General features: G+C 38.0%; 1 protein-coding gene across 1 annotated transcript in view; it reads left to right on the forward strand.

The window, feature by feature from the left end:
* VWA8 (von Willebrand factor A domain containing 8) overlaps window positions 1-12,542 on the forward strand; it is a 209,027-nt gene that overhangs the window by 173,889 nt on the left and 22,596 nt on the right. The window contains exons 38-40 of the mRNA XM_075422478.1: window positions 5,448-5,556; window positions 6,311-6,467; window positions 9,716-9,824. Of these exons, the coding sequence (XP_075278593.1) occupies window positions 5,448-5,556; window positions 6,311-6,467; window positions 9,716-9,824 (375 nt within the window). The remainder of the gene's footprint in view (window positions 1-5,447; window positions 5,557-6,310; window positions 6,468-9,715; window positions 9,825-12,542) is intronic.

Below are 12,542 nucleotides of genomic sequence, written 5' to 3' on the forward strand. Positions count from 1 at the left end.
GAGGAGATGAGATTCCTTCTCTCTTTCCCTGTCTCTGCAATAAAGATAGCTCCTGGAATTTCAGTCTTTAATTTATTGTAACGGACTTGAACAGTGAGGAGCTGATGTATGGGCTTAAAATTCACGGATAACAAGGTGGCAGTGTTGAAGGTCATGAATACTCTGAAACGTGAATGACTGATTAACAGATATACTGAAATGTTCATTTCAGTTGACTTTTCTAGGTGCCTTTTATTCATTAAATTGGATACTATTATAAACATGTTAATAATAGAGGCCTTCATATATGTTCAGTCTAGATGTACTTTGAATAGTTCCTTAAAAGCATCTTATAAAGAATCAGCCAATTTAATGATTTTATTGCCATCAGACATATAAATGTGACATGCTGAAGACTGGCTATCATTTATTTTATTGTCTTTATTTGCTTGGCATAAGCAATCTGGGGGCAGCCAGCACTTGTTAAAATACCAAAATGCACAATTTGTGCTACTTGGGACTGCCTTTGAGGTGGTGAAGCTTCTTTTTAAAGACTTTTTTTTCTTCTCCGTTTCATTGCAATATATGATTAAGATTACCGGGTGCAAAAAATATTGTCAAGCTCACTTGTATGAAATCAGCTGAAGCTAAATTTGATAATGCTTTTGGTCAGTTTTACCCATAGAGCCAAAGAGATTTGTTTGCAATACATTAGAAGAAAATGAAATCTGAGCTCAAAAGGAAAGTACTGTAATTGTGAGAACAGCTCATATATTAGAATGAACTGCTGATATAAGTATGGGACATAAATCATTTTAATAATAGAGTACAGCAGCCGTCTCCATAATTCACACACTTGTGTTAATGGGTTATTGTAAGCTCCTTTCTTCCCATAGTTGTGAGTGTCTTGTAGAGGCAATGCACATTCTATCTGGGTCAGCTGGGTGATCCTCAACGATTCAGCTCCTGTCCTTTACTGGGGGATGATAAAAGTATCAAAATGTGATGTATACCGGTGCTTCCTTACTCTCCAGGAGTTAATTTTATTAAATTAGATGATTTCACATCAGAATTCAATAGAATTCAATCCCGCATTCACTTCAGTGGCATGAATGTGGTTTTAGATCCCCTTCCAAACATGGTCAAGATTTGGTTACTACACAATATAAAGTTCCCTTACCACAGTTTGCCTGATCAGCTGAAGTCTAGACAAAACTGCCGGCCTTTGCCTCATCTGCAGAGTGGCCCCTGTTACAGACTGGTATGCATTTAATAGCTGTTTGGTGTAAATATGGCACAGATGTGAAACACCTGGTTTCATTGTGTTGTTGAGAGCATTAAATTCTGTCACTGGCTTCTCTGAGCCGCTTTATCTTCTTTACATTACTGTATGAAAGATGATAAGATCACTTAGTTTCCAAACTGAATGCGTTTGTATTGGTTTCCCTTATTCAGTTGGCTCTTGGAATCCCAGTGTTGTCAGGAAAAAAAAAATGAAGTGTAGTGGTGTAAAACTGTTTTGGCTTCCTTTCACATATCTCTGAAGGAAAGGATACAAAGCAAGTTGTCCAGATACCACGTATCTCTTACTGGCTGTAAAGTGAGTGTTCAGTTCTAGTCCTGCTTGGCTGCCCGTGCTCTCGGGAATGAATCGATGTGTAAAAGGCAGCACCGGAAAATTAGGTCAAAGCTTTAACAAGTCATGGTATTTGCTGTTGTTTCTTCATTTCCTTTACTCTCAAGCACTTTCTTCATACTTTGCCTCTTCAGAAAAGCACATCCCTTTAGCATCTTTCTGACCAGCAGTCTTCATATTCTTCTCACATCAATTTTTTGTTTGTTTCATTGACTTTGGGAGACCTGCAGAGTCTCCATGCACAAAGTCCTTTCAGATGCCCCCATTACCCATTGATGTAAGTGCCTGAGAATATCATACAGTCAAAGAAAGTACGAGAGCAAAACGATTGCAAACCAGGGGCTAACATCATTCATGATTACTGAGAATTTGGACTTTATAGAGAATAAAGTAAGAATCCTGTGTATGCCAGGAGAGGATGGCAGTTCTTCTTGTGTGGTGAGAACTTTGAAAAACCTGCCCGAACAGGCAGTGGAAAAGTGCTTTCATGCTCTGATCATAGATCATCAATATGTATAAACCAGCTGAGATAATGCACAACTGACACGTGTGCCGGGAGTGATTTGGAAATTGTGGTTATTCTGGAAATCAAAAGGAAGTCTCAGAAGGAAAATTTCACAGTTTTTCCAGCTATTCTGCTCTGACCCATCATCGTAGCTGAAACTCAAGGCTCCTAGGCTGAATTCATCCGTTGTTTTACAAAGCTGTGATATGCACACCAGGCAGCATGGAATTGTCACCATAATGCAGTAATGAATAGCGCCTTTCAGTGCGTGTCTAGCCAGAAAGAGCACAGCTTTCTCTGGAAAAGAGACGCTTAGTCAAAACTCTCGCTGAAAGAATCAAAGTTGATAAAAGTCTTGCGATAGATTCAAACGGAAAGTATTCAGGAGGGGACAGATCTACTTTTGAGCAAGCAAATTGTTTATATATTTGGAAAATACCCATTAAAACAGTAAGATAAATCTCAGTAGGTTTAGCAATTCCAATCGGACAACCTTGGAAAAGTTACTATGGATTTCTTAGATTTATTTGAGCTTTTTCTCTACTTTCAGTACATGTTTTTCTTGTCTTCCTTCTCACTCCAGACAAACTAGATTTTTCCCACTGACTGTCTTTCAGTTTGCCAGGTTCATAATACATCCAGTTTGGGATCTTCGTCCTTAAATCTATCTTTCCTACAGTTTCTAACATGAAGAGTTCCTCAAGCCCTCAGAGGGGTGACTTATCTATGGCTTTTCCATCTCTTTATATCTGTCATGCTGAAGAATGTATCTATGTCCGAAAGTTTTTCTCTTCATTTTTTTTCCTCATCCTTCCTGTAATTTCACGTCCAGACTCAGTGATTTACTGTTTACTTCTTTCTAAAATAGATTTTCAGTTCTAATCTAGATATTTACTAGTCTGACTTACACTTTGTAGAGGCACCTTCAGAGCAGAGAGAAATTGTTAGCTGTAAAATCGCCTTGAAACACTTCTGTGGAGACAGGGATGGGAAGGAGAAAAGCACCAAAAGTCACTAATGGAATTCTCTAAAAGCTCAAAGAAAAAACAAGAAAGTGTATCCAGAAGATTTTCTTCAAAGGGCCCTACAGTGTGGTAATTTAATGCACTTTCGAAGTGCATGGTAAATTTAAAAACAATTGACCCAGCAAACCAGTGCTGACAAAAAATAGTTGTTAAAATGTTCAGATGTAGCAAAATTTTACTACCTTTTGTGTGCATAGAAGGTACTTTAAAAACAAGTAAATGAAGCAAACTGCTGCGTTTGCTGGCCTGACATTTACAAATCTGCTGGTGTTATTCCATTCTAGTATCCTTAAATTTTCAATCATTTTACCCAGTAACTATATATAAAAAAACTAGTAAGGAAGTCACATTCTCAAGCTATGATAGATTGTACCACTTGTCTCTTTTTCTCTCTCTCTTGTGCATTTTATGTCCAAGTTTTAATAGAAATCAAATGTTGGATGTTCTGCTGTCCTTTTCAGAAAAAAAAAGTCACAAACCATTATTAAATATTTTTTCTTAATCGCATGCTGTTTTAAAGTTATGAATACCTGCTTTAATCAGATCAACATTATTGTAAAGTTTATATTAGAAACTTGTCTAGTGCATATGTGCTAGAAATCGTATTTGTGAAAACTTATTATATGTGAGAAACGTGTGTGAACAACAAAGCTGTTTTGTCTACAAAACTTTTCACTCAAAATTTAAACAGTATTTTTTTTTCAAAATATTTAATGAATTTTTTCAATGGAAAAACTTGACAAAAGTAGAATATGGTATTTAAGTCACCATTTATGTTTGCCTCATAGAGCTTCTTTTGCAAAATTTTGAGTGTTTTTCTATGATGAAACCAGAAGGATGAATGTGTGAAAAATTTTCCATCATTTTATTGTTTCTCATTGCAGAATAATATTTTGTTTTGATTCGTGAGGCTGACACTACTGTTTTGGTTTTATGATTTTATTTTAAACTAAGTGCAGCAAGTTTTGTTGACCTGTGTTTCTGACAGTTTTGAAATCTACCAGTTATGCAAAAAAGAACTGTTTATTTTTGAGGAAATCTCTTGAACCGAAACTGTATATAACTCTGAGGGTAACGTGCTGTTGTGGTGAAGTGTCTTTCTTCCTATACAAATGTTAAATTAATGTAATTTATCAGATTAGATCTTGATTTTACACTAATGATATGGTTCACAGAGGATTTATTGTACCTCTTTGAACTAATATAAATTCTATAAAGAGAAAGAAAATTATGTTTTGAATAGCTGCCAAGACACTGCTGTTAGCACATATGTTTTCAGTTCAAAAACATGTATGGAATTCATATCAGCCTGAAGTTGAGTCTGCAAGACAGCGAATTCAAGAATTAAACTGTTCTACAGCACCAGTGGAAACCATGATCATGCCAGTGAACTTCTGAGAAGGCAATAAATTGTAGTTATTTGGGCACATAAATTAGTCAGATAATTAAATGTATTATGGTAGATGAGAAGAAAGTTAATTTGCAGAGGTTGGAGACATCGATTTTAAATCTCTGTCAGTAAGTTTCATAGACAAAATAAACTGGCATTAAATTACAGGAGATTAGTAACTGAAGGGCAGTTCACACATGAATCATTGATTCGCTGCATGACTCAGAGTTTGTAACGGGAAGGAGTATTTTTGCCTTCAGTCACCCGCTTAGATCCAGCCCCAGCCCCAAGGGACTCAGCCCCGAGCGCCTGACAGCTGCTGGGTGTTCGGCTGCGCAGCCGATGGATGGATGGGGAGGGTGCAGGCAGCAGACAGGTGCAGAAAAACCATGGCTGTGAACTTCTGCAGTCGCGGGCTGCGTGAGCGTGTCATTTCAACGAGCCGTTTGCTGACGAATCTCAGAGAAGAGCGTGGCGTTTCTTCAGCCCCTGTTCAGGAGAGGAAGATCGATCTGTACATCAGTAAAGAATGTAGAAAGCTGTAGTTGGGTGTTCCCAATACCACTAGGGGCCTTCAAACTGCAGATGAGCTTGTCTACAGGGGAATTTTGAATTATGCCGGCGATTATCAGTAAGCACTTTTCTAGTGTGGAAAAGATCTGAATGCACTGCGTGGTTCAGATGTGGCAGTAGTCTTAGATCTGGTGCAGGTGTCACGTGCCACTCGGGAGCCCTGTTTTGCTCTGCTTTATCCAGTGTCCTTATCGGGTGGGATGTTGCATTTATTGAATTAATGCTGGTCCTACAGCTCTTCAGCAGACCTAGTTTATTATTATTAGGTTGTTAGAGTGGTTTTCCTTGCTAAGAGAGTTTTCCTAAGAGAGATTTACAGCTCTATCTTTTATTTTACAGATAACCATTCAGAGGGACAGTGGTTTGGATGTCAGTTCCCCCAAGCATGGAAAAGTGGATCCAGACAACATGCCGCATGTTGGTGGAAATACTTGGGCTGGTGGAACAGGTTTTTCATTCTTTTTTAATGCATCATTGAAGGTCGTCTAAGGGAGATGCTGTGCCAGCCAAAAATGAATTTATACAAGGCCTCCCTCTGCTTAGAGCTATTTTACTCAATGCAGGGTTGCTTTATTGCCAGTGAAAAGAGCTATTTGCATTGTCTAACTTAAACTATATATAGTGGATCTCTGCTTCAATTCATTTTGTTGCTGTTTCTTTTCGTTGGCCATATAGAGAACCAGAAGCTTGCAGCTGTAGAAACTAGGCTGAGTCATTTGCCATTCTCTCAGATGTCTCTGTAGCCGCAGGAGTTTAGGTCGTGTAGGCAAGAGGCACACAGAACAGGCAAAGTGCCTCCTAATTTCTAAAAGGGCATGGTGGTGATCACTAGACAAAGTAGTTTGTGAACAGTGTAAGCCAACAAATTCTAGGAAGAAGACCGAGTCTGAATGAATGGCTTTAAGGACTGGGAGCTTTGAGGAGATGTACAAGACTTGTATGATCTCCAGTCCCCTTTCTACAAGGTGGAAACCATTATGAATCCAGTCTCAAGGAACTATAAACACAAGCATTCCATTGGAGTTCTTAACCATCATAGCGTTTTGGTTTTGAAAATCTTTGACAATAAGTATTTCTTCTGGGGATTGTTGGCAGATTTTTTGGAACATCTGTACATATGACAATGGAAATTTTAAGGAAAATGCATTGCAATTTGCTAGTGAATGCATGTTCTTAATTATTTTTTATCTCGATCATGTTAGGTGGGAGAGACACTGCTGGGTTAGGTGGCAAAGGTGGGCCATATCGACTGGATGCTGGCCACAGGGTTTACCAAATATCTCAAGCTGAAAAGGATGCTGTTCCTGAGGAGGTGAAGAGAGCTGCTCGAGAGATGGGTGAAAAGGCCTTTAAACAGAGGTAAAGTGGAAGTCTGTATTTTCCCTTCCATTTCCCAGGAGAATTTGAAAAAGATGCCTAAAAAGAATTTTCTTTCTTAACTATATTTATCAGCTACTTTACCCTGATCATTATCGTTTAACAGAGCTCACCAGCATGTGTTTAGCTGTTCTGGACAAGATGTATAGAATGTTTTACTGAACTAAGCCACACTGTTAAAATGACTGTGGTGATTTGGTAGAGTAAAACATAACTAGGTGAACAAGGAGACTGATGTGAATAGTTATCTTTTTTCAAAAAGGGATCTACAATACGAACATTTCTTTGATTTATAGTGACTCCAGATTGTATGTTGTTAGAAATTCACCAGCTAACAAACGTCTTTCGAAACAGACCGTTACAAGCAAATTGCTTCTGTTTGAAAGACCTGTAGCCAAATGGTGAGATGGTCTGAACTGCTAGAGGTCACCAGAGACTTCTGCGCAAACCACAGATCTGCCCGGCGTTAGGGTAATGCATGGTTACTAATCAGCTGTTTCCCAGACTGTGCACAAAGGTTCAGATTTTTTCCACCGACTGAACTCTTAACTCAAACTCTGGTACTTTGCATAAAAAAAGTCCAAGTGCGTTGACAGTCGTACCAAGTGAATTTTATGTTTCAGCCCAGGTCATATTGCCATGTGAGTATCTGTCTGAAAGTAGAGAGTACTAGGCACAGGTTGAAACGTCAGAGCAAATAAATTTAGAAGCCACTTCACGAGCTCGCGTTTTGTTGCTATTAGCAAAGTGATTCCCAACAGGAGGCAAATCTGGGTGCTGTGAGGAGCAGGTGGGATTGCCATTTCCTTCAACTGATGTAGAAATAATTAGGCTGTTAAACACAGAGCACACACTGTACATGAATCACTGTATTTAAAACCAGCAGTTTATCTATTGCATTCAGGTCAAGTTTATTTTTTTAATCATGTTTATATTACTAAATTACCTGGAGCAATTAACGTTGCTATTAGAGTATTAATGATTAAGAAAGACAGGGAAAATTTATAGATTATGTCAGCGCTTCAAAGGAAAAGACCCTTAAAGGAAAAATACCTTTTAATAGTGATTTAATTTACACAAGCAACAGAAATTTAAATTAAAAATAGTCACATAAGGTTTTGTTTTCAGGGGGAAGGCAGAGCTTGTTTTGTCTTTTTTCCTGGTTCTTTATGGGTGGTAGGTGGGGAAGACTACTTTTAGCCCTTTCTACGTCCTCATTCTTCAGTTGTGTTACAGTAGAAACAATTGGTATGTATGGTCTTGGATACTGTGCTTCTTGTTGTGCACATGCACACAGACACACATGGCAGGCTTTGATGAGTTTCCACCTGCCTGTACAGTGATTTCCAAAATTCGTGTTAGGGGAAATTCCTGGATACTGCTACATGTTGTGGAAACAGTGCAGCTGTGTCCTGTAAAATCTGAGTATCTGTACCTGAGATAACAATTCATGTCCTGCTAAAACCAGTGAGATGGCGTGTACCAGCTGTAAATGTAGCCTGTTCTGAAGCCACCTTTGACTTGGATTATTATTCTGTACTTCTTGGATAGTTGTGGGAACTAGCAGATAAAAGTTAAGAATAGGGAGGTTGGAGTCCTCAAGCTGAAGAAAAAAAATAAGGGAGACTGCAGTTTTCACTGCTTTGTTTATACACGGTTATCTGGAAGGGAGAAATTTTAGTATGAAAGCTATTGAATGCTTTCCTGGCTAGATAGTACTTCTAGTGGAAAACATTTTAAATTGCCCTATTTCACTTGAATGAAGTTAGCAACTGCTCTTGAATAAGTGCAGTATTTTTCATGGTATTTTTCTGAACTAGTTTTCTCTGTGGATTGATGTAGAGTTTAACAAAGACTGCATGTGAGGGTTTTTTTGTTTGAATCAAAATGTTTTATTCGTTGATGTCAAGATGCTGAACTCCATTGGCAGGATCCACGGCATAAAGTGTATAGCACTGAAAATTACGTTTTCCTGCCTCTAATGAATAATAGTTTGCTATAATGACTATGTCTATGCAAAATTCTAAGTAGAAAAAGATGTAGTCTACTAAAGACAACAAAGATTGGATGTATGATTTTAATATTATCATTAAAGGGCTAGTCTAAACAGCAATTCTCATATATACTGTATGTTCCAGGCAAGTAACTTGTGATGGTATTAAAAAACTAGTGATTAGAAATATAGCTAGTTTATACATACTTTACTATCCATTTATAGTTCATTTAAAAATCAGTAGTTTCAAAACAGTGTGAGTGAGGTTATGCTGTTATGAAGTGCTTGTTTGAAATGAGCTGTGCACAGACAGGCCAATATGTTTTAGCTCTGGACTGAACCCAGCCACGTGCTGGATGGTAGGGTGGCCAGATATGCAATTGCTGCCTCGCTACATGATGCTGGGTCATGGAATTTATCAAATGCTGCACACTCCCAGCGTATCCAGCTGTCCCCTAGCTCATTCTTCACCGTTAGACCTCTGTAATTACATTCCAATTGTGAGCTTCACCAGTTTAAGAGTATCTGCTTAGCCACAATGTTGAAAAGAATGATACAGAACTTGAAGTGGGCACATCTTGACTTATAGTAAGAGCATATATCTGGTTTTATGGTGCAGATGTTGCACTCTCTGTTAGGCTTCTGGACAGGGTAGTGTTCAGTGACATGTGGGAGAGCACAATTTTGTTAATGTTCATTTAAAACTTCTTTGTTTCAAGGTTTCGTCATTTTATGAAGCACAAAGATAGGTATTTGAGACAGAGTTACTAGTTGTAGGTCTTCAAGGACAGATTTTGTAATGTGTCTTTACTTAACCTTTGTGTTAAAGCATGAATCGTGATATGTTTAAAATACTCTGACGGTGAAGTAATGGGTAGACACTCATGATCCTTTTATGTACAGATAGCAACACCTGAGCCAATAAAACCAGTAGAATCTGATCACGGTTTTCAGAACATCTGATTTACTTCCCAAACATTAAAGTAGACTAGGAGAGAGACAGAGGATTAATAACTTTAATGAGTTTTAATGTGATGCAATCCCTGTAGACACTGGTGATCACCTGCCGTGTCAAAAATTCACAAAAGCGGCTGCCGCTTCTTGGATTTGTCTCTTGTGTGTGGTTATTACAGTCTGAATTTCCCAGTTATTGAGTAAATAAACTTGTAATTTACATACGCAAATGGGTGGTATGCTTGTCTCCTAAGCTGTTCTTAGCTCCCTTTCTTTGCTTTAGATTGAAAGAGATTCGGATGAGTGAATATGATGCATCAACTTATGAAAGGTTCTCTGGAGCAGTCCGACGTCAAGTTCAGTCACTCCGCATCATCTTAGACAATCTGCAGGTAATCCTAGATTCACTGATAAAGGAACACGGTGAGCTCATGACACTAGGCCCCAAATACTATCCCGCTAATCCTGTTACCGTCTGATGATCATACCTTTGAGGGCTAAAAGCAGATTCAGGTTATAATCATGGGTAGGAAAAACAGTCTCATCTTACTATTTCAAAGGCAGCTTTTAAGTGGGTCCCAGCACTCATCTCTGCAAGTTACAGTATTCCCATACCACATCTTATAGAGATTACTTAGTCAGGAGCACAGTTGTGTAAAAGAAAAGACTATACATTATTAAAAGAATATGTAGTGATGTGTAGATCACAGTCTTTGTCCTTACCTCCTGTCCAAAAGAATTTTTTAGCTTAGAAGCGCAAAGGCTATAGATGTTAGAAGAAATACTCATTCCAGGTCACAGCTTTACTGCATATGCAGCTGAAAACAGGAATTTTTCTCAGGTTTGTCTTTAACTCTTGCTGATAAAAATAAGTATAGCCCAAATCTCCCAAGTGGAAGCTGACCAAAACCACCAGTTTGCCTTTCTTGACTTGAGTTGATCTTGTGGTTGTTCCAGGTTTAGTAACACTAGTGTTCATATATGGGGTAAATCAAATAAAAAATGCATTTTTTCTAGGAGGAATCTGCTAATCTTCAGTGAAATTTAAAGGAAAATTAATTTTACTCCTTATAAGACCTCTCTGATTAGAAATATTTCTGTTGAAGGCTGCCACTCACTGGTGTACATATACCTTAGTTTATTAGTTAGTCAGCGTGCTGTGTCTAATATGTTTCCTTACTTCAGCAATAAAACTGAAATATAGAAAGAAATTACTCTGTATAATCAACAGACTCCTCCTGGGTCAAAAAATCCAATCCCCTGGTATTGCAAGCAAGAAAGGTAACATTTTTCATTGCCTTACTTACATCTTTAAGTCTTTCCATCTACAACGACAGTACTATAATCACATATATACATGGAGAATGATTAACCAGTTTTATTACTCAATTCAGAGCGCTCCTCATATAATGAACATTTAAGATGGTCGTGATTAGGTAATTCATTCATCTAATTCATTCTTCAATTCAAGACATAGGCTTTTGGCTTGTAAAGACAGGTTCCAATTGAAAAAATTTAGATATAAATCTCAGTTTTTCCTACATCATTTATATGGAAGTGCATTTTTTTACCGTGTTTCTAGTAGACATGTCATTGGAAGCACATTCTAGGTGTGAAGTGAACAAGTGAATCTTCAGTTTACAGTCTTTTTTTAGTCTGCCTTATCTATCTTTTTGCTCTATTTTGGAGCCAAAATTCTTACATTCAGGGATCACATTAGTCATAATCAAGATATAACATATTTTAATATAAGAAGACATACCCTGTTGCTTTGTTTAAAAGGCCATTTTAATATCAAAGCAAAGCTTTATAAGCCTCAGTATTTTATGAGACTTTGTTAACTTCCTGGCAAAATCTATAACAGCTAATTACACAGATAGTAAATGTACTTTATGATGAGAAAACAAACTCAGTGAATTTGGTAAAGCCAGCTCATAGAATAAGAGCAATATTGAAAGCAAATTTTTGACTTTATACATTTTCATGCAGATTTTGGTAGGGTTTTCTATTAGAAGGTGCACTAGGAAAATGAAGATAAATAATAGCAGGAGTTACTTAGTTGGAAAATGCTTGCTGTTAATTGGGAAGCTGAGTCCAGCACGTTTCATGTTGTCTTTTTGAGGGAAAAAAAAAAGTTTATTTGAATTCTTCAGCATGGTAAGTCATTCAACCCTGACGAAGGACTATGCCTCTCTCTCCCCTTTTTTCTGGATAGTCCTATGTACACTATGGGTTCTCAGCTGAAACTGTTTTCTTTCTGTTATCAGTCAGACATTCCTCATTTCTCAAATAAGGAGTCAGTGGCACAGTCAGCTGCAGTAAACTTTGCAGCTCAGATGTCTGTGTGTTTTTAACTTCGTGAAAATCCCAAATTGCCTTCTCAGTAGAGAATGCTTTTGGCTTTTTATAAATGCTTGAGTTTGCTTTGTTTCAAACTCAACATGTTCACATTGCTAATAAATATGTTGCCCATGTTTATTTAACCTCAATTTGCCTTTCAACATATGCCCTTTTATCATTAGGTTTGTGGGTTTTTTAAAAACATGTTCCTTTTGGATTAAATTTTACATCCTAACAAGGAAGAGGCTGGGCTTCAGGTCCAGTTGTCGATGGCACTCAAAAGTTAGTAGCAGCAGCAAGAGATGTTTGGAATAGGCTGATCCTTGAAAGGGATACACAGATATGGTCTGAGGATGTAATTTCATTGTTCATTTTACTTTGCATAACTCACTGATCTCTGTCAGCTCTTCGCACAACATTAACAAAACATTCTGAGTTGTTGTTTACCTTCTGTAGAAGTAGCAAAGCTGAAAGTCCAGGAAATCTTGGTCAATGCTGAGCTTTCTCCTGCCCCTAATGCTGGCCAAACCCTGAATAACACAACTCCAGATTCAAAAGCTGATAGTTGGTCAGTCACTCAGAAGGGCCTTCTTAGATTTCAGATGACTTGCCTTCCAGAAAGTACTTCTCTTTTTATTGATTTTTACAGAGGGAATCAGGGGCAACTGTCCCTGTGGCTTCTGAGCATCATTCAGGCACGTACATTTAAACGGGGCAAACCTGAGCCTGAATCGCCGAGCCAGCTGGGACTCTGATTTAGACCGTGTGGG

Source organism: Opisthocomus hoazin, chromosome 1 (genome assembly GCF_030867145.1).
Source record: "Opisthocomus hoazin isolate bOpiHoa1 chromosome 1, bOpiHoa1.hap1, whole genome shotgun sequence".
NCBI lineage: Eukaryota > Metazoa > Chordata > Aves > Opisthocomiformes > Opisthocomidae > Opisthocomus > Opisthocomus hoazin.